At 38.5% G+C, this 23,290-nt stretch overlaps 1 protein-coding gene across 1 annotated transcript in view; it reads right to left on the reverse strand.

The window, feature by feature from the left end:
• The window catches only part of galnt9 (polypeptide N-acetylgalactosaminyltransferase 9), a 118,120-nt gene that overhangs the window by 67,587 nt on the left and 27,243 nt on the right, over window positions 1–23,290 (reverse strand). Inside the window, exons 3-4 of the mRNA XM_032578700.1 lie at window positions 14,338–14,504; window positions 162–336 (exon numbers count right to left, since the gene is read on the reverse strand). Of these exons, the coding sequence (XP_032434591.1) occupies window positions 162–336; window positions 14,338–14,504 (342 nt within the window). The remainder of the gene's footprint in view (window positions 1–161; window positions 337–14,337; window positions 14,505–23,290) is intronic.

The raw sequence follows: 23,290 nt of genomic DNA on the forward strand, positions 1-23,290 counted from the left end.
ATATCAGAACCAGACCAAACTGCACAACATATTTCTTTTTGTACACATGCTGTGACATGACATCCCTCTGTTTTAAAAAATAAGCCAAGCACAAAGGCAAAGGTGAGCGAGAACAAAGAAGCAGCTTGGACTTTCCCCTTTTAAATGTGACCTTTTCTTACCAGCCAGTGTTGAACTCGACGTGAGCGTCAAAGAAGCCAACGACAGGCGACGTGGCGGCGTTCCAGCCGTGGATCCTGGCTCGGATCAAGCCCTCCCGCTTGTTATTCCTCACAATCTTCACCAGGCCCGGGTAGCGTTTGTTCACGTACTGGTCCAAGTTGAATTTCAGCTCCACTAAAAAAAACAAAAAAACAACAGAAGTAAATAATAATCAAAGATCCTCACGTCCTTTCTGAACATAACACTGTCTAAAATTAACTTCAAAAATTGTTGGTCATGTTACACAGAAAGTCAAAGTAACTTAAAAGTAAAAAGTGAATGCTAAATGGAGATTTAAAATCAATCTGTTTTTGAAAAGTGTGATTTCTGTGTAAATTAAGGGAAAATAAATCTTTGGTTTGCATGAATTGCATCAAATAAAGAATAACAAATAACAAGAAAAAGTCTTTCTAGTCTTCTCAGTGTTGAGTCATTCAAGTAAATAAACTGACAGCCACTAATGGGTTGGAATTAGTGGTCCTTAAATAATAATTAAACCTCAAAATACAAATGTGTTATATAACGGTTTCCCATAGTTAAACGCAAGATCAAATTTCAAAATGTACAAAACTGCATTCACTACTTTAAAACAGAACGAACCAAAATAAGATTCCTTTGTACTCATTCACACCTACAGGATGCCATACTGCGCTCCATATTTAGATCCCTCTTCATCATACATCCACCTCACACAGATTCGCAGCTACAAGGTCGACAACAACGCTGGCGTGTCGTTCGAGGATGCTTCAATGCTTGGAAAGAGAGGATCGCACTGAAAAAGTGCTAATTAGAAGAGCAGCAGCACCCTACAATACAAAAACACCCCAAATAAAAACACTAAACAGACGCCTCGGACGCTGCGTCAACTAAATCTGCATGTTTATATTCGGTATCAGCTTAAACTGGATTCAAATCTGATTCAACAAACGAGGGAAGAAAATCTCTAGAAGAAAAAAAAAGTGGATTTTACCTGTCTAACGTTACATTATTTCAAAGCAGGATTTCTTACACTGCCCTTTGCTACGACCGCTGTAGCGGCCTGTAAGTTGTTACTCTTTCCGCTGCGAACAATAGGGCGAGGCCTGAACAGCGAACAAGTGTATCTTGGTGTAAGGAAGTGAGAATCAAATAAACCTGAGTGTTAAACTCATAAGAAAAATGATTGCATTTCTCCACACTGACGCAGCTATTTCAGTCAAAATACAGTCATTGAAACAGGTTGAATCAGATAACAGTAACTCTGGAGATCTCTATGTTAATCCAAGACAATGCCTTTATGATCGTCATGATGAAGTGGATTGAGCCAAATGAGGCCTGACATTGTTTAGTTCAGAGATGAACAGACAAAAATAACCAGAGGGAATGCAAGGAGCTGTTTGTGACGATGAATTTATTTAGGAAGGGATCAAATCTCAACCAGCCTGGCCCGCTATGGAAAACCTGATAAATACTTCGCCCTTTAGTGATTACAATAACTGGTATTGTAGGGATTTTGGTTCCCTGTTCTTTACAGAATATTTGTTGTTTTAGCCAAACTGGAGAGACTTTTTTTTAGCATGGAAAGCCCCACTTAAGGTTATGCCAAGCATCTGAAACAGTCAAAGTGCTGTGGCTCCTGGAGCCCCAAAAGTCTTAGAAAAGAAAAAACTTTTTCAGGTTGATGGATGTCATTGCCAATGTTTCTCATCTGTTTTGTAGTTTCTTTATATTCAGGCATGATGTGTGGCTTTTTGAGGTCTCTTAACCTACTTCATGTTGTGGTTCTGGTCCTCCAGTCAAACAGTAGTTAGACGTTGGTGTGGCTTTTGAAACTGAACAAAGAAAAATGCTGGGAATCACTTCGTATTTTTTTTATCGTAAGAAGAGACCGGTTACTTTTCAGGCAGACATGGCCAGTTGGTTTGAGAAGCGTTTTTCCCCCTATATAACTAAAAGCAGCTTTTAAAACCCACATTTTGTACATATTCACATTATCTCTCTCATTTAAAGTGTCTAGTAATCTGAGAAATTCTGTTGTTGATCCTTAAACTAAAAGGTTCTTGGGTTGAAATACATTTCTAAGCTGCTCTTCAGACCCCTCAGGTCCTCTGAGACCAGATCAGACACCATTTGTTTTCTATGCACCTCAATTCTGAAACAAACTCCATGAAAACCTGATGTGCAGAATCGTTTGATTCCTTTAAATCAGGGCTACTGAATTCTCTCTGCAGCAGTTTTTGAATAAATGAACCTGACTAATGAGCTCCTGAAAAAAAACATTTACTAATCAGCGTTTTAACATCTTTGTATTCTATGCGATGCCTTTATGCTTAAGCTTTATTTTCTTTCTGTATTTCTTTTGATGTTCAGCGCTGCACTTTGAATTGCTTTGTGCACAAAAAGTGCTGTTACACATGTAAGGCAAGTGCCTTACACTTACTGGCACAGAGAAGGAAAAACAGGACGACTGGTTTTCATATGACTGTTTTTAAATAGGCCAACAAAAAAAAAGGTTTTCCATTTATGTTTCAATCAAGTAAAATGTAGCCAATGTAACTCAATGAAGCCTCAACCCACTACCAAAGGCTACAAAACATATCTGCTGGCTTGTTTAGAAGATTATGCTTAATTATGCCACCTACATTGGATTCTGCATAAAGAGCTGCAATGAAAATTTCAACAAGACCAAACAGCTAGAGAGGATCCTCTTTAATATTAACATATAATACATATGTCTTATTCAGTATCAAAACGTAACAAAGCACAAAGATTCTGAAATATTATCATAGTCTTACAGCAACACGCTATAGTTCCAGTAGAGAAGTCCTTTTCTTTCAACTAAGAGGATTGTTTGAGATTGGAGACAGGCAGGAATGCCTAGCAGCTAATAAAACAGAGAAAAATAGGGAATTTTGAAACCTAAATATATATATTTTTAAATTTACCTTTTATTTTAAATTGACATGTTAAAAATATTGGGATGCACAATATTATTGGCATGGTATCGGCATCGGCCGATATTAGCTGTAAAATTTAATATCGGACATTGGACATTCCGTCAAAATAATTCACCGATATCAAAGGAGTTATATATGAAAAACCAGTGACAGTGACTGCAGCACAGAACGACGTCATAAGAAACTGAGAGCATTAATGCAAGACTGATGGGCTTTTCACTTGTTGCTCGTGAGCCGGTTTGTGAAGTTTTTGTTTGTGAAGATTTACAAATGTGCACCGCTTGAGTGTCATTGTCTTGGAGAGAGAGGATGTCATGAATAAATTTGACATTAAACATAAGGCAAGTTGAAAGTGTTACATCATTTTCAGCCTCCTTTTTAGCATTTGCATTTGGTAGCAGGATAAATTGATGAAGATAATGCAGTATTTTAATTCCACAGTAGAAAAAGCCATATAGTTTTAGTAAGTAGATATAGGGGAAAAATATCGCTATTGGTATCGGTTACTGGCCAAATGAGTTTTAGTATATCGGCATATTAGATATCGAACAAAAAATCGAATATTGTGCATCTCTGATTTATACCTTTCTTTATAGACATTACAAAAATATTTAATAGAATGACACTAATCCAACCATTTTATATTACTGCTGGCCAACTTTCTTTATGTTTCATCAGTATTTTGAGAATTTCTGTTTTGTGATCAGACCTAGGTAGTTGTGGCTGGAAGGCCTACTTTCCATCACCTTAATCTTTAACTTCTTCCTTCTTGATCAGAATCAAGTCAGATTTTTTGCTGGGACGCCGCAAAATGCTAATTATACTTTTAGTCCGAAGACACGCATTTGTAAAATTAGAAGATTACTTTTTTCCCAGAGGTAGCATTGATTCATCTCATGCTGTGCTCTTTAGACTCACTCAGATAAAGACTCACCGTCCTTTGCATGCTAAATGCAGCGCCTACAGCTGATGGCCTGCAGCCCAACTTTTCTGTATATTCAGCTGATGATTATTTGACCACTTACACACACAAACTGATATTTATTCATTTATTGTTCATCTCCAGATTATTTAGTACTGAAAAATAAAAGTTGGCTCGCGCCGAAAGTAAGTTACTGACCTCCGATGATGTACAACATTGTGCTTATTAAACTTTGCACACACACACACACACACACTATGAAAAATGGAGGCAAATAAAACACATACACATCAATGTGTCAGGAGCTGATCTTCCAAAGAATCCGCTTCTTTCCTTATTCAAAATGGCCCTTTAATGCCTCATTTACAAGGCAGTGCGGCTTGCTAAATTGAACACTATAGAATTGTACTTGTTCCAATGTGAAAATGTGACTTGGAGGACAGAAAAGAAATGCAACTTAAGTTCATTTTCTCTACAATATGCAAAGCCATGTGCCAGTAGGAAAATGAGTTGAATCCCTGCATTTAGAGACCTGAATGGATTTAGGGCAAAGTTATTTTAATTCTGACCTTTTCCTTTCAAAGCAATAATACGTCTTCAATAAAAAACGGATTGATTCTTATAATGTTCTCAAATAACATATGCATTTAAAAGAAGTAATGAAGGACCATTTTTCATCTTGACCAAGAGGAGAAAGGCGTTTGTTTCCTTTAGGTCAGGGTGTAATATTTTCCCAATGAACATAATAATCTGGCGTTCCCTCGGAAATTCATGCTGTTCAACATAAATAAAGAAACGCCTCTTGTTCAAGGGCTGCTGTGTAACAAACAATGTGCAGCGTCCCCTATGATGCATTTCTCTACTAATGTATTTATTCCTGCTGTAATATTACATCTTACGTCCTCGGTGCTCGCACACGCTGCCGGCTGTCCTCGGCGGAAGCAACGTGTGCGTGTTACAGCGAGGTTCGCAAATTGCTGTCTGTGTTTTATTGGAGGATTGATGGTTGTTTGAGCTTCTCCTCTGGGTTACTGCTGAGCGTTCCAGTTTCTGAAAGAGAGATTAATAAGGACGCTTGTGGGACACCGCCTCTGAGCGGTATCCACACCTTGCTGCTGACTTTGGCTTGCAATATAAATCAGCCAGTGAGAGAAAAAAAAAAAAAAATGCCAGTCTAATCCCTCGCCTGTGTGATTGAGGACACACAGTGAGCGGAAGGATTGTCAGGAGTCCTTTTCCAGCTGAAGGTCTTAATATATTGTGGCGTCTGCTGTAAGGAAAGAGGTTGAACTTAAAAGCATTGACCCTGGAAGAGAACAAGTGTTAGCTTCTGGCAGTGTGTTAAAGCATCGGACGAGTCGCTGCAACATTCCCTTTAATGTTGTTCCTTTGAGGATTCCTTTCATTTAGGGCGCTCTGGTGTTTCTACATTAGCAAATGTAGTTATTTCATCATTTCTTAAACAAAAATCAAGCAAGAGTGAAATATTGGGGGAAAAATAGATCCACTGAGCAACAGGAGGGTAACAACGTGCTGTGATGTAAAAATCTGCACGGTATAAATTCTGGTTCATGACGTTGCTGTTTTAGTCTGAGCTGTTATTATGAAGAGAAGTGCTAAAAAGTGTCATAGTGGTTTTCTATGCTATTTTTTTCTGTTCCCAGTGTAAAAGCGGCCCATACAACCGACCCGTTCCACACCAATCCTGTGCCCGCTTCAGTTCTACGTCCATAGGACATCAGTAAGGTACAGTTAGGCCAGAACTGCACAATACAGTCCATTGATTATTGGATAGAAAATTGCGACTGCTTCCAACAAGAATGAGACATACTAGTGCATCACATTTGTCGTTGCAGTAGTATGACGCCACCTTAGGTGTTTCGTTGCCCATTGAGAGTCCAACCGTTGGTAGAAATAATATGCCAAGCCAAACCATGTCAAACCATTCAGTGCCATATTGCTGAGTGGAACTGAGGCATAGGTTTGGTGCCCTGATATACAGTTCTGGTAAAATTAACAGCAGTCCTACATCATCAACCAGATTACCTGTTAAGGTAAAATGAAATCTATTTCTACAGGTGAAATAGTTTGCCAGTGGACATAGTAAAGAAATAGAAATTTAACAGAGCCAACTGCATGACATACATGTCGCTGATGCTGTGTTACTGAAACATTACCATGTTCAAGAAATTAAATGCTTTAGGACATCGGTGGAACATTTTGTGTACTTATGCTAGCAAGATTGTCCTTTTGGATCTAAGGGCTGCAGACGACATGTTAGACGTTTGCTCTAAACACTGAATTCAAGCACAGTGGCTTAGACATTATGCTATGGTGATATTTCTTATCCTATGTGTCCAGACATGTTATCAATCAATCAATCAATCAAATTTTATTTGTATAGCACATTTCAGCAGCAAGGCATTTCAAAGTGCTTTACATCATAACAAACACAGAATCACAATGCAATATAGAATCAATCATTAAGTCAAGTTACATCAATAAATTTGTAATTGATTACATTTCAAATACAATTCTAAACAGGTGGGTTTTCAGTTGAGATTTAAAAGAAGTCAGTGTTTCAGCTGTTTATTACATATCAGGGATTGTGGATAAGGCTGCAGAAATCAAAGTTCTTGAAGGATCCACACTGCCTTAACACAAAGTAAAAATATCCCATAAATTGGTGTTTCAACAAGACAATAGCACACACACACACACACCCACAGGTAAGAGAGCAGTATCTTAGTTCCAAACAACATCATCAATGTCATGGTGTGACCAGCCTAATCCCTGAACAGAAATCCTACTTGGTGATATCAAACATGCTGCATGTCCCGATTCTCCAGGTCAAAATACTTGTTGGCAGATGCTAGGAGTTTTAAAACTCTATGCAACAATGGGGAGCATTTCTAAGAAGCAGAGGTTGTATAATTGAATATTAGTTCATTTATTCACAGGAAAGCAACATTTTTAACAAAAACAGAATTTGCAATAATTCCAGTATAATTGGCTGTACAGACAATGTTTGAGATTTATTGTTGTTGTAAAAATGAAAATGGTTTTACTTCCTTTTGTACGAGGAATTAAAGAACCGAGAAAGCCTCAACTTCTTTGAATTTTGTAACACTGTGTTTTGGGTGCTTGACTAAAAATTAATTGATGAAAAGACAAAAAAGGACACAGTAAAAACGATCGCCTTAGGAATACCATGAATGGCTAACCTTTAGCTGTTCATGATGCTACAGGTAGCTTAGACTTCATAGCTTAACATCGTTACAAAAACTGAAGGGTTTTTTGACAATTCTTAAGGAGTTTGGACAACACTTGTGCACTTCCAGCTCAAACTCTAAAACAGAATGGTCAAACCTTGACCTAATTATTCACAATCAACTCTGAGACATAATTTGACATTTTACAAAACATCTAGTATTTGTGACAACAAAGAAAGGCGATGCAGGAAGTAACAACATATTCAGTAATAAACCCTGGGTGAAACAAAATTCTACTAAAAGATTTTTTAAAAAAGTTTGTGTCCCATGAAACATTTACTTAATTTCTTAAAACAGCAAAAATTCCTAGTTAACTGAATAGTTTTGGTTAAAGAGCCTAAGAAAAAACAACTAAACCCTGACGTGTTTTTTTATGTCACAAAGTGCCTGGTTGCACTGATTCCAAATGTTATTTAATTACACAATTAATTAAACAAGAGATCTCTACTTTTACATTCTATGTTACATGAGTTATTGCTAAAAGCCCGATTTTGGCTCTCCAAGCAAACACACATCTTTGAAGTTCTATGTGCTCTGACTGGAGGTCCAAAGCCAGTTCAGCATGACTCCTTCAGGACCAGCCTGACCTGGAGCTACAGCATATTTAAAGCTTTTAGAGTGTATTCATTTTTGGACTTTGCCAGAAAAGAGAAATGCAGGAGAACAACCCCCTGAGCCGATAGTAAAAAAAAGAAAGAAAGAAAGAAAGAAAGGAAGAAGGAAAACATACTGAACACATTTCAAGACACTTATGGAATAATGATTGCTTTTCAGACCTGCAAGTGGAACATGAAAAATTAATAAATATTCAACATAAAGTAGTATGAATGCAAACAAATTTATAGCAGACTCTTTAAGGAATAATAAGGTGTTGAAGGGAAAACTTGTTTGAGAAAATTGTTAGAGAAACATTTACTGAATGACTGTAGTGAACTCCTGAAAACGTATCCACTCTGTGTTAAGGCCTAGAAGTCATACATTTAGTTATAATGGTTCGTCACTTACTAAAAAAAGGTTTTTATGAAAATTACTTTTCAAGATTCACAACAATCATTTCCAGTACACTGTAGTAACACTGTGATGCTGTAGTAAAATAATTCCTTACAGCAAAAAAACCCCTGAATGTTTTAGTTCTCTCCTTGGTGGTAGTAACAACCTTTTCAGCATGTCAGTGTTCTTCTTAAGCCTTCTACTGAGCCATTATTTGATCCAGGTGCGTTAAACCAGGGAGAGAACTAAAGCATTCAGGATGCCGGCCCTCGAGGACCGACTTTGGGCACCCCTGGTGTAGACTGTTCAAGTTTGAAATTTTACCGGACTGCTAACGTTTGGCTGTGACGTATGACGCTCAACGCTATGAAGCTTACAGAAAATTGCCTGCACTACAAACAAGCATCCTAAACTGCGAAAAGAGAAGTGCCAAGTCACACAAAATGGCTGTTCATGTTGATTCAATATTTGGAAGAGCAGCCAACACGGACTGAACGGCTTTGTTCCCTTCCTCCGCTGTCATTTCCAAAACTGGCTAGAGTTTGACATCTGCAAGTCAAACCACCGACACCCAGATCATTACACGACTTTTTGAAAAACATGGATCTTTTCGGTATGTTTTTTTTTTTTCTAAAATTCTGCTTCCAGTGGTGGATCTACTTATCTTCTGTAGGTGTGCTGTCATCAGCCTTCCTGAGTTTTGTACTTGTTCCTTCTTTGGTAAAGTGAATGTTCCTTTCCTATACTTTAAAACCAACTTTAAAAGTGGAAGTTTATGCTGAGATGCACTTGTAACCTTTGGGAGCGAGCTTGGCCGCAGACTAAGAACAGATCCTGGCTTGGAGGCGTAAAGGGGCAGAGGAATAGAGTGAGGTGGAAAAGCTTCAAGACATTGTGCCATTTCTTTCTGTCTTTTTTTAACCACTGTGCACAAAATAGCAGCCAAGATAAACCACTCAGGCATATAAAATTCATATCAGGGAAGGTTGAAAAATGGCAGCTAAGAAAGAGATTCGTTAACATTCATTTAAAAGTTGACATCAAGACATTTGGGTGTTGTGTTGGTAGCCTGGCAACGACTTAGCTCATTATATGCACCGTCAGAGGCAGCTCAAAGAATAACTTAATAAAAATTATTTATCATATATTTTTAAAAAATTCAAATTTCAAAAATAAAAGATATTTTCTAATGCCAAAAGGCAATATAATTTTTTTTAATTCTCTTTTCAGTCAAACGTAAAGATTACTAGCCCTCCTTGTATTGTGTCACACTACATGGTAAGTAAAGAGCAGCCGATGAAAATGCCTGTAAATAAAACTCGGCATTTTCTTAATCACATTTTCTGTTGCCGTGTCGGATACATTTTTCTGCTGAGCGTTAACAAGCCAATCCTATGTTCACAAGCTTTAGCAGGACTTAATGTACACAACGATTAGGTCATTTATCATCACTTAAATTTAATTTTATGAGCTGTACTCAACTGCCGCTAAGTTTATCTCCTGTCTTCATTATATGAATCATTAACTCATAAATTGATGCTGGAACAGGATCCTGTAGGCTTTATTAGGCCTTTCTGTGCTTTTAGCGCCGCGAACAACAATAACCTGGAGTCATTCTGGTTGACACATGAGGCAAAAAGGTAATCAATGGGAGCGGAAATGCTAAGTAAGATTGCTGTTGCTGTGAATGAACCTCTCCATCACCAGCCAAATGTCACTGCCTGTCCCAGAAACCGAACGTGTTACAGTCACATTTGAGCTGAGGCAGGGCCCTCCTGAAAAGGTCATGCTAATATTAATTTTGCAATGTTGCAGCGGAGCAGTCACCAAAAATCTACTCACGCTTCGGCGCGAGTTGCCGTCAGATTTGGGAAGCGGTTATTCCGACGAGAGGAGCCGACAAATGTGGTAAAGACCTGAAAGTGACCTTTTATTAAAGATGCAAGAGGCAAACGGACGGCGAAAACACCTTGAGGTCGTTTAGCGACATCGCACGGAACCGTGGAAGCAAATTTGGCCTGGTATCAATTTTAATTTGGCTACTTTTCTGTGGGTAAAGACTGTTTTGCTTTGACATTACTAATGCGTTTCCGTGCCTGGAGCATCACTGTGACAATTAGGCAATCTCTTTAACATTTAATTAGTGGGAATATAATTTATTTATTTAAAAGAAAACAAAACAAGATAATTAGACAGCCATGTTATTTGTTGATAAAAATAGATGGCTATTTATCGCCCCACACTTTAAGATGTGCGTTTGTTTTGACTTTTTTGTCGCACATGTTTTATACCATCAATAAAATACTAATATCAAAAAAGATTAAAATGATTTTTTATTTATTAATGTAAAAAGTAACTATCTGAACCAACCTGGTTATATGTGAAAAACTAATCACTCCCCAAATAACTGCCATTAAGCGTTTGTGTTAAGCAATGGCACTTTCACATGTGTTGGCCTTTGTCTAACGTTGCTTTAATTGTGTCAGAGGTGCATGAGCAACCTATATGCCACATTATCTCACTTGGTCTTATGGTTGGACTTTAACTAGGCTACTCACAAACTTTCATTTAGTTTTTTTTGTGTTATTTCAGTGGTGGATTTGCTGGTGGGCTCTGGTTTATTTTCTGCTCTGTTATCCAAGTGTGCAGCAGTTGGGTAATGCAAACCCATCTTCAAAAAGAAACGTGTTTTAAATAACCGTTGTGGCACAACTGATGGCAAACGGTAATTTGAATAAGTCCGAAGTCGTTTTATAACCTCACCTAGTCCACCCTTACCATGCTGTGTGCAGCACATGCTGGAAATAAAAAGCCTAACGACCAGAGGCTAAAAGAAATGTTACTGTGAGTTATTAAATATTTATAGTCCAGGAGAACAGAATATCACGGTATGCTAATGCAAAAGTCTTAAACATTTGGATGAAACTTTAAAAACGCTTAAACTGCATTTTTTTTCTTCATGAACTGTTAGCTGTACCAATACTTGAAGCACAAGATATTTTATTCAAACAATTAAGTCTTACAAAGGGATTTTTCAGCCACCATTTTTTTTTCTAAAATTAAAGAATGGATTTTATGTTAAGAAAGGGGATTCTATAGTTTTATTTTTTTTAAAGTATTTGTTATAATAATATATAATAATATAATATATAATAACTTGATTCTTGATGCCCTGAGGTTCCCACATTTTGTTGTGCAATAACACTGAGGTATTAGATTCCACTTACTACTTACTTCACAAAGTCAAGAAGTCCTTTGCTGACATTAAATTAATTATGGCTGATTAAGTTATCCCTGAGCAATCATAACAATAAACGAACACATCTGTTATTTGCTCTGAAACTACTTCAAGATTTCACTTCACTCCATTTCCTTACCTGAAAACACTTGGCCCTGTTCTACTAGGGAATTAAAGACTTACCTCTTACGAATGTAAAATATAAAAGTCTCTCCTGTGACAAAATGGTATAATGACTCATTTTCAAATGACAACATGCATTGGAAGCTAACGAGGGAATGTGTGCACAAGGAAGCTTCAATCAGGCTATTGTCATCGTAGCATTAATACAATATGACAGGTCGTGTAACCCAGTGGTCCCAAGAAATAATGAAATAATGAACTACTTCCGGATCTTTTATTTTGAAAATCCTAAACCGGATTTTACGGGTTACGTCTTGCGCGTCAAAATTGAGCCAACTTGCAGCAGAATGAGTAACAAAACAACATCAGGGGGGATGCGCGCCGCATCCCCCCTGACTTAATCATAATCATATTAACAAATATAAACCCCCTGCATGTTATTGTTTACATAAGAAAATTTTGCGCACGCAGACAACGCTGGAGGGCAAAAAGATAATTCTTTTACATGTCATGCATAGCCGCGCTGCCGCCGCAGAATAGTTCAGTTAACTCCATCAAACTTGGACATGTAGACATTATTAATTCTGTGCTGTGTTCCACAGCAAAGGGAAAAATCGTTAAAGTACAACTCAAAACCACTTCTTTTTCGCTCTCTGTATCAGTGCAGCAGCGCGCTGCATAGCAACGTTGCCATAGCAACTGACAACAACGCCAAGGAAAAAACACTCAAATATTTCTCACACAAAGAGCAGAACATTCAGTCTGTTACAGTAGTATGGTTTTAGGCTTAATGTAAATTTTGCGATTATTAATAAGTGATTGCTGTGGTAGGACGAGAAATCTATAAATATATTGCGGCACTTGACTTGACTATATGGCTAGCTCCATGGCTAGCTCGCTGTTATTGTATCTTACTCTGCAGGTGCGGAGTCACAATGTCTGGGATCATGAGCGCCCCCTGCCATGAGGCAAGAGAACTGCCTGCCTCACCTCGAATCTGTTCTCTGCCGTTTCTGATCGCTCCTCAGCACAGGAAACACGTTACACACACAGTTGGTGACAAAAACCACTGTACAATATATACATATGCTAAAATATGGAAAATCAGTTCATACATTAAATGTTTTTTCACCATTTTATTGGCGACGTACAGACAGGAGGAGGATGCTCTCATAGAATGGCAGCCAGTGCAGTTAGAGAGGTTGCGCAATCCCAGGTGAGGCTCTCAGCTCGCTGCTGCCTCACCTGCTGCGCTTTCGAGCGTTTGAATGGGAAAATGTGACAATTCAGCAATTTTGAAAAAAAAAAAATCAAACTTGGTTAAGCTAAATGAAAAATAGGTACTTTATGGTACAAACCACAGGGTGAAAATAGCAATATAAATTATTCTATCATTATATATGATATTTTCAGGATGAAAATATGGCCCTGCCTCCCCTGACCGCACGTCACTGAGCACTAGCATTACGTCTTCTGTAATGCTAGTGCTGCACTAGTTCGAAGTGGTGAAGAGAGAGCTGAGCTGAAAGGCAAAGCTCCTGATTTACCGGTCGGTCTACGTTCCTGCCCTCATCTGTGATCACAAGCTCTGGGAGGTGACTGAAACAGTGACATACAAGTGGCTGAAATGTGTTTTCTCCACCGGGTGTCAATCAGCTTTTGTGTTTGCTTGTGATGAAATCTTGTTTTACTTGGGTAGTCCTCGTCTTGATTTGCATTTACACTTCACTCTGAATATCACATTCAAATTAGGTCATTTTTAAGTGTACTTTAGAGAAAAAAAAGAATCTAAACCTGTTAAGCCTAAATTTGAGGGTTGACAGATCTAGAGAGGGGAGTGGTGTCGGTTTCTGTTTCGGTCTCTTCCCTGGCTTTTAACTGTTCCCTCTTTAGAAGGAAGGCAGTCAGCTCCTCAGCGGGGAGCAGAGAGCAGGCACTGGTGAATCCTCATCAGCCTTCACTCAATATGCTATTAAAGCACCATTTTCCTCTGCCAATCTTAAACGAAGCAGGTTTGTTTCTTTGTGCCAAGTTGGGGAGTAGCCCAGTGTGGTCGGTAACCCAGCTGACGACCCGTCAACCCTCCAAACAGAAAAGCTCCCGGGATGTGGACGCAAAATGCTGTCAGCCGGTGTGGGCGTCACAGCACAGATGTAACTAAAGGATTTGCCCACATCGCTATGGAGACAGCAGTATGCAGCAGCTTAAAGAAGGATAGATAAAGCCCATCCCCCCTTTCCTTCGTTCTTGTTTTTAAGCTATTTTAAAACCCTCACACTGATGTGTTCACCCTCGGTAGTTATTCACTCTTTCTTCTGTTACTCAAACACATAGGACATATGGAGGCAAAACGTAAAATCACATCCACGTGCTTTAATATACACCGCATTTTAACTATCGAAAAGTAATCGAAACGATTGAATAAACAAATCTATAACACGCTGATAACCTTTGGATAGTTTGATGTGCAATCTGAAAAGAAACTTGAGGAGATGTTTGGACAAATATATATAAAAAAAAAAATCCATCTACCGAGGTTGTCTTGTACTGATTCACTGATTATATTTTTTTTCTTTTTTGCCACTTATTTTTTTAAAGGAAGTTGTACCTAAATTTGGATTTAATTTCATAACCAGTGCCATAAAATGATCTTACCGCTGTCACTGTTGTCGTCTACCAAAATGATCTCCTTCAGCAGGTGTGCCGGCGTGTGGTTGACCACGCTGTGGACGGAGCGGAGGATCACCGACAGCGCCTCGTTCACGAAGATGAACACAACGGAGATCTGAGGAAGGTCCTCCGGGTACGTCAGCTGCTTACACCTGATAAAACAAAAAACATGTAAAAATCGATTTTTAGCCACTGCCAAAAAGATTTTTCTGATACATTTTAGAATTGTAACATCTGGTGAAATTAACGACGATAACGTAGTTTCTGCTTTTCCTGTGTTTGATTGCATCAGCTCTTCTAGGAGAAGAAAAAGACGACAATATTAATGTTTTAAGATAATGTTTTGCTAGCTAAAACAATGAAAACAAATAAGTTTGTACATTTTTTTCGTCGGATTGTTATAGTCACGAGCACATTTGTTACCATGGTGCACATTATTTTGACTTTCTCCCCAAAATAAAATGAATGCATCCGAAACAATGTCTCTCTTAGAACAGTATGAGAGCAAGTAAAAACAAAGGAAAAAGGTTTAATTTGAAGAATCAGTTCCATCTGATTAAATTAAGGCTACTCTGAACCATGACAGCACCTGCAAGATATGTCTCACAATTAATTCAAGTATCTCATTAGCTTTGTTTTTACATTTTATACCTAGACAGTCTTCTAAATAAGCAAAAGAGTGCATAGTTTTAACATATTTTTGCTATCTTTTATAGGTTTCAGGTTTTGCTTTATATGAACCTCTAACCTATATACTGCATCTTTTCTCAAACACTAATAGAAACTGGGATTTGGAGGCATTTCAAACCACTTGAAATCTGTCTCCTTTTCATTCAGTGGTAGGAATACACAAAGATGCGCTGTGAACTTTTGCCTAACATTTCTTCTGTTAGCACTGCCTACCTCAGAGGTTTGCAGATTTAATTCTCAAAGCTCCAAATCTGATTTCTAGATAAGATCAAAGATTCAAAACAACTGCTGGATGTTTTTTTTCTCCCTCCCAATAAATAAAATCAACATCTACAAACTACATTTGAACATATTTTTGAAGACAACTTTGATTGAAGGGCTGAAATATTTAAAGTATAAAGACGCATGTAGACAATTGGAAAAAAACAAACATGTTTTTTGGTCAAATTCACAAATTACAAAGTTACACAAAATGTTGTGTATTACAGTGGATTGAATGTTTTAATGTGACCAATTCATTATTCTATGTGCAATTTTTGGAATAACAGAAATCATAAGGCTTCAAAAAAAAGTGTGTTAGCTGGATACGGATTGACGTGGCATTATGTCTGGATCTGCATCTGTGTTTTGAGAATTGCCATTCTTTACAACATGGTAAAACTTAGTGGGTAATAGTACTCTGTAGATTTAGAAAGTGCACAGAAAAGACTTACAGACTCCAGAAAATATAACCCAACCCAACAGTGAATCAGATTAACCAGATCCTTCTGTGCAATTTAAGGCCAAATATGATTATAATGCAGGATCAATTTTCTCATCTCTCTAATGTAATTTTTTTCCCTCTCCATTTTGGTCTCTCATCCTCTATTTATCTCACATAATAACTCTAAAATAGCCTCTTTTTTTTTCTAAATTTGTTATTAAAACCCAAGGTCAAATTACCACTTAACCAAACCTAAATAAGACAAACTGCACACTGATATCAGATCCACCAAACCGCTGCAGTCTTTTTAAGAGATGTTTGGGGGGGTTTTTTCTCACATATTTGCACCAGCTTTGAAGTAAAATATAACGCAGCTGACCAGACCACGGCACTTAGCAGCTGCTGAAGCAATTGGCTATCTCAGGCACATATATGGAATGTGTTAGTGCAAACCCAATTAGGCTTTGAATGCTGAAGCTAAAAGAAAGAAAAAAAGAAAAACATTTTCCACCATCTTTCTCCATGTTTTCTTGTACACTACTGAGGAGGCTGGATCACTATGTAGGAGTAGTGAGGTGACTATTGCTAACCTTGAAGGGTAGTTAATTTTGACTTTATGTGTCACATCAACCAAAAACCTAAATATCTCAATTACATTTTTTTAAATAGACCAACATAAAGTAAAAAGTGTGATGCGTATTTATATTGAGCCCTTTATACCATGATACCCCTAAATAAAATCCAGAGCACCCTGCTGGTGCATTCAAAGTCACAGAATTAATAAAAAGTGTTTCAGAATAACATGCCAACTGTTTGACATGCAGCTTGTTGCCATCAGTTGAAAGAAGCACTGAAACACTTTTTGGCAATGTGTGACAGATATTAGCTTTAATACCAGTACACATCGCTTGCATATTTTTTCTTCCACTTCATAATTATTCTAACTTGGACTGGTCGATACGGCTGAAAAGCGTATCACAATATGCGCATTTCATCTCAGTCGACAATAATTAATTAGTTTTTTGTTGTAATTATCTGAAATACTGCCATACTGGTGGGCGTGACCGTTCCTCTGTTATCCACAGTTTTCACTAAATGCCATTGCTTTTTCAAATTTTAAAGCAGTTATGAAGCAAGGTGGTGAAACCTGAACCTGCTGCTGCGCATGTTACTCAATGGGTTGTTGCTAGGTAACCAAAGAGGGAGTGAGTTAGTTGATGCCTTGTTCAACGTCTCATGAGAGGTTGAGGGGCTGAAGTCTTTCCTCTTCCCCCAGGATGCTGTGCAGTTCTGGACTGGAGTTCAGTGAATATTCTATGTGTTGGATTTTCTTTCAAACATTTTATCTATTGATTTTGATCACATGTTTATATTATTATTGGCTTGTTGTCCACCTCTAATTTCCACTTTATGTCATTTGGGTTTTATGCAACTCAAATGACATACAATGAAGTTTGTGGTGCTTACATGTCAAACGGAGGAAAAAAAGTTCAAAGAGAGTGAATACTTTTTGCACGCTGGCCCTGTAACCGCTTTTCCTCTCTTGCCGTGAGCCATCTGAACTCCACCGGTGCTTGGCTCCCAGATAGCAGCGATAACTGGGACACAGCCGCATCCGCGGTGTCAGGCCCCTGGGGGACGGCTCCGCAGCAGATGGATCTCAGCATGGTGCTAAAGTTATATCCTCCTTCCCTTACCCAGAAAACCTTCCTGCAGCTCTGCAGCAACTGGTTTGTGTGGGTGAATTTTAATGTGTGTATGCAGGCGTGCGTGGGCGTGTGTGTGTGGAAGGGCTTGAGAAGATTCTCACCTTCAGTGAAAAGCGTCGGCCAAAGACGACGTGGGATGACACAACAGATGGTGCACACTGAATTGTGCGGTTACATTGTAAACACTTTTTGTTAAGACGTTAAAATGGGAATACACTTATGTTCCCCCTCTTTTTTAAATGTTTTTCCTCCCCATCTTTGCTTTCTCATACTTCATGGCAGGCAACCGGATTCTTGCAATATGTCAAAACTTTAACTTCAACCGCAAAGAAACTAACTCCACTGAGAAGAAGAAGAAGACGACGCCGGACTGTGCAGATTTAATTTTAAAGAGACATTTATTTGATCACACAAACGTTTATGGTCCTGTAAACCTAACAGGATGGCGTGCAGGCTGACAAAGCCACTGGGCTCCTACATTATTAATAAAAGCAACTATTGCTAAATAGTTGTTAAATTATTGTTATTGATTAGAAATTGCAACATCGTTACTTTACGGCTCTTTAGCTGCAGAATTCATTATCAACAGTGCATCGTTAATAAAGATTAGTCAAAGTAAGGCTTCGGAATAAAAACACATTTTTGTTTTTACTGAAGAACGATTAGTGAAGGCAGAATCACGCTAATCTATGAGAAAAAGGAAGAAAAGTCAAACTAGGTCACCTCTTCTTTTTATTAATGTTACAACTCAGTTTCTGGGAAGTTCATAAGTAAATGGGCTGTGTGAAAGCGTGCTCAATAGATTTAATCACACATTTTCAAGAAATTCGCAAACACTGCAGCATCATATTTTCGCCAACTCATTTCTGACATCTGAAGATGAATCATAACTGAGTTTATGCTGTTTCAAATGTTCTACACCACTACAGCGAGATGACTGAGCCCGTGTGCGTTACAGTTTCACCATCCATACTGCCTTCTCCCATTTGGTCCCGTTACGACCGCTGACTTTCAATTGAGATTTTTACGTGAGAGACTCACTCAAAGAAGCACATCTTTATGAAGAGGAGGAAAGTTGAAATGTGGTTTTCAACATTTATTTTTTTTTTTTAAAGAATGGAAATCCCAGAAGTGTAGCGTGTTTTAACATTCAGCTTTTACCTGACACGTCGTTTTGCTGCTGGATGGTGAACCTGCTCTCGGCGCGGAACAAATTTCTTTAATCCCACTCCCGCTGAATTCCTAACCACGACCTCACGCTCCTGCTGTTTGTCTCTGTCACTCCCGCAATATTTGTGACCAGTCCCGCCCGCCGGCCCCCAACCTTAGCAGATGAACTGTACAATTCAATAAATGGAAATCCACTGGATGCTTTATTTACTGCAGCTTGAACAAGAGCAGAAAATCTCAAATTTATAGCAAATATCTAATCACCTTTTCATGTAAACTGAGGCTAACAAACCAAAAATAACATGTTTGTACACAGTAAAATATATATAACAAATATATAAATAAGAAAATATATAAAACAATATACCAAAAAAAGATAAAATCCCAGAGAATCGGTTGGAAAAAATTGGCTGAAATTCATAATTGCTAAATATTAATACAAACTAATGGCTCAGAACGTACAGATGAAAAATAAAATGGAGTTCAGTGAAACTGGAACTGACGTCTCACTTGTGATTGCTGGGAATATTCCTCACACAGTGTTTGGGACTGAAATGGCAGTCAGGCGGTAAACTCTTGTTATTTTTTTCAGTCAATGGACTTTGAACAATCTCATCCTTTTATCAAAAAACTTTTCTTTTTTTTAAATTGCCGTGATTCCATTCTACTAATTTATTTTCTCAATTCCAATTTGCACAACTTTACATAGTCAATGGAAACACAGCTACTGTCACTTGAGTTAGAAGCAGCCGTCACCTGCGCAGAGTGGCTTTGAATCGTTACGTATGCTTTCAGAAACGTGTGCTATTGCTGCTGAACGTCATACACATGGTTGGCTAAAGATGGCAAACCTGTTTGGGGTGTAATGGATATGTTACGACTCGGGTTTTCAGGTTTCTCCGTGTGCAGTCTGTGCTTGGGTAAACCCTGCTTGTGCTACAATGAGTGGAAACAGAAATCATTCCGACACATTTATGTATTGCACCATTAAGGGGAACGCCGGCACGTGCCTAGAAGCCAGGTTAGAGGGGGACTTGTAAGCGAGCACCTATTGGGCGACTTGCTTCCTGGAGCTCAGTCAGTCTAAAAGTAAACTTTAACCAACAGGAATCCACAGTTTTATAGAGGAGTCGAGTTGGGAGTAAAGTGGAAGGTTACGTCTGGGACGTGGACATGCTGATTCTGTTACAAACTACCACTCTGGACATGGAGTGGCATTTTCCTGGTCAGAAAGGAGCTGGGAAGTTGAGCAGCAGGTTGAAGTTGGATTTGCCTGCACACAGTTGGATCGGCTGTGTTCTCCTATACTAATCCCAGAGGGGGGGACTGACCTCTCATATTTGGGAAACGATCAGAAGAAGAGGTGTAGAAATCAAGAAAAGGTTTGCTTAGGCTAAAAACCCAGCTGTTTAGAAATGCATTTGATTAGCAGTAAATGGAACATTGATCAACATAGTGGATGTGTGTTAATGATGCCATTTGACAAAATGTAATGTTCATTGCTTGTTTTACAATTAATGACTGAATGGTGTGAAGCAGTTTCAACTGCCTTGTTGCTGAAATGTGCTATGCAATTAAATAAACGTAACTTCTTGGAATCTAATGAAAGGCGAAAGTAATAAAACAGGAACATCCGGTTGTAAAATGAGGGGATGAACTGGGGTCCTGAGGACTGACACAGCCCTTTTGTGAGGAGGCTAATGTTAAAGTCCAATGCAAACATGAAAACAGACAGGATCCATTATAAAAGCCTGAGGCACATCCATCAGATGTGTGACAAAGATTTTCACATAGGTTGTTGAGAGGATCACAGATATGTAGGTTTTGTGATCCCGTAGCTCCAGAGATCTGCGCACAGCAGCATGTTAACATTTCTGAATCGTTTGAACCTTCTGCACTTTTAAGCCATCCTGAACAAGCTGGGCATTTTGCTCTTTGAACAGTTGAGTTAACACAAATGACGCAGTCGTAGTAGTACTTTCTAATAAAATCAAACATGGAGAACCAACATTTAGTTTTATACTGTATATAGAGAAATCCCTCACAACCTGTGTGAAAACCTTTGTACATAAATTATGGACTACTTATTCTTATTAAACACGGGGAACCAATATGTAGTTTTATATTTTTACCTTTTTGTCTTTCTTTTGGTTTTCTTTTTTTGTTTGCATTTAAGTGGCGCAGTTGGTAGCACTGTTGCCCTGCAGCAAGAAGGTCCTGGGTTCGATTCCCGGCCCAGGGTCTTTCTGCATGGAGTTTGCATGTTCTCCCTGTGCATGCGTGGTTCTCTCCAGGTACTCCCACTTCCTCCCACAGCCCAAAAATATGACTGTTAGGTACATTGGTCTCTCTAAATTCTCCCTAGGTGTGAGTGTGTGTGTGCTTTGTGTGTCCTGTCTGTTTCTGTGTTGCCTGCGACAGACTGGCGTTCCTAGTGGTAGTTACTGTAGATGTAATTCCTTAATACAAAAATAAGTATAATTCTGAATCCAGTTGCATCTTAAATTTTGCATTTCACTAACTTCTAACTTAATATGCAGAATTACTTTGAGTCGTGCTACTTATATGCATTATGAAAGCATGAGGAAACATACTGTATGTAACAACTGTATATATGATTTTTATATTTTATAGACTACTAGTATTTCTCTTTAGAACTTGCATACCTAAATATCCCTGAAACGTTTACATCTAGAATCCATCATTTTCTTATTTAAGCCTCTAATATTTGCTTTCAGCAAGTCACATTTTCTGGAGTACAAAAGGCTAAATCTGCCATTTGCCCATCAGTGAATCCTATCCGCACGTCTCGTCTTTCCGGCAACATTACTAAGATGACTTGCTGCAGTGCATCTTGGAGCACTAACATCAGTACAACTGACAGCGAGAATCTGAAACGTGTGATTAGAATCGCTGAGAGAGTCGCTGGGGTCTCAATCCCTTCCTTGGAGGACGTTTTTGTGAAGAGATGCCAGAAGAAAGGCCCTCTCTTTTGTCAGAGACGCCCCTCGCCTCCTCCCATGTGGCGTTTAATTTCCTGCCTTCTGGGGAAAAGATATCACTCTGCTGAATCAATAGCAAAGCAGAATGTGCAGCATCATCAGTAACATGCACTCAGTCCATTTGCAAAAAAAAAAAAAGTTACTTTTTTTAACTGTAAGCGTATATTACCATTACCGACCAATTTAATTTAGTTTCTTTTTTTTATGACTATATAAGATGATTCTTTTTGATCTCTTATTTTGAAAATCTATGTTGTGTTCTTTAGTCTTTCTGTTAGGGCTGGTCGATAAATCAATAACGATTCATACTGCGACAAACTCATGACCAATATCAATAGATAACATGTCTGAGAACGTTAACTCATTTTACTGAACTCTGATACAGAAACGCACTGCATTCTGGGGGATGTAGGCAGAGGATAGACTTTATCCGTTCAACTTTTCACTGCCAGCTAAACAAGGATGGTGGCATCAACAAACTCACTCACTCTTTGGTTACCTAGCAACAACCTCTTGAGTAACTTGCGCAGCAGCAGTTTCAGGTTCCACTTGCTGCCTCATAGCTCCTTTGAAATAAAAAAGGAATTGCATAGAGTGAAAACTGTGGATAAATCAATAATCGCTTTGATCAGGTTACATTTTTCAGCCATATTGTCCAGCCCTCCTTTGTTCATCTTGAAGAGAGGAATGTCAATATCATAATTATTGTTTTTCGTTATTTTGTTATTTGTTAGTGATGGCCATGAAAAAAACAAACAAACTATGAAATAAAACTTGGAAACTACCATCACAGTACATTGTATTGTTTATCTGAGCGAATGTAAATCATGTTAGTGGAGATTTATGGTGCCCCGCTTAAATGATAGTTATAAAATTAGATAAAAATGAAGACCTTCGTTGAGCTTGAATTAAATGTTTATTTCATGTTAAAATTCCTTCCCAGAGATTGCTACTTAGAGCGATGCGCTAAGGCTCATTTGTGAAATTTCTTACTAGACACTTTAGCTAATAGTGACATCTCCTCATGTGTGACAATGACAATTTGCAAGGTTTCCGTATTGGGCAGGTAGTATTTGCATCTCTGGAGGGGAAACACTTTAATTTCATGCTCTGTTATCAATCACTTCCATTACAGCACTTTGTCTCCGTTTGACAGCAGACACTAATAAAGGAAAAGCTAAAACCAAGGAGGGTGTTATTGATGAAGGACACCGCACAGGTCTATCTATATTTTTAAACTCTGTCCTCCTGCTCTTTTGGGAGAATAAAAAGCTGTGAATTTTTATATTGATAACCCTTCCACCATATAATTTCAGTCTCTCCCTGCGCTTTTATGCCTTTCCCCGAACAACTCGATTCTCTTTCTCGCGGCTTTCTCTTCTGTCTGACTTGCCAGGTCTATAAATACAATGAAAAATCTGGCAGCGAGCATGAGTAGGGATTTTTGGGGTTTTTTTTGCATCACAGCTCTACTTTGCAAAGACTTGAGCATGACATGGTGAGTACGCAAAAAAAAAGAAGATTGGATGCATATTTCACCGCCGTTCGCTTACACAAGCGCTAACGAGGTTGTGTCTCATGAATTTTACCGAAGTGGTGTCTTGAAAATGTCAACGCGGGAGGTGGGAGGGGAGGGCAAGGCAGCCGGATCGCTTCTAAGCGAA

Source organism: Xiphophorus hellerii, chromosome 12 (genome assembly GCF_003331165.1).
Source record: "Xiphophorus hellerii strain 12219 chromosome 12, Xiphophorus_hellerii-4.1, whole genome shotgun sequence".
Lineage (NCBI taxonomy): Eukaryota > Metazoa > Chordata > Actinopteri > Cyprinodontiformes > Poeciliidae > Xiphophorus > Xiphophorus hellerii.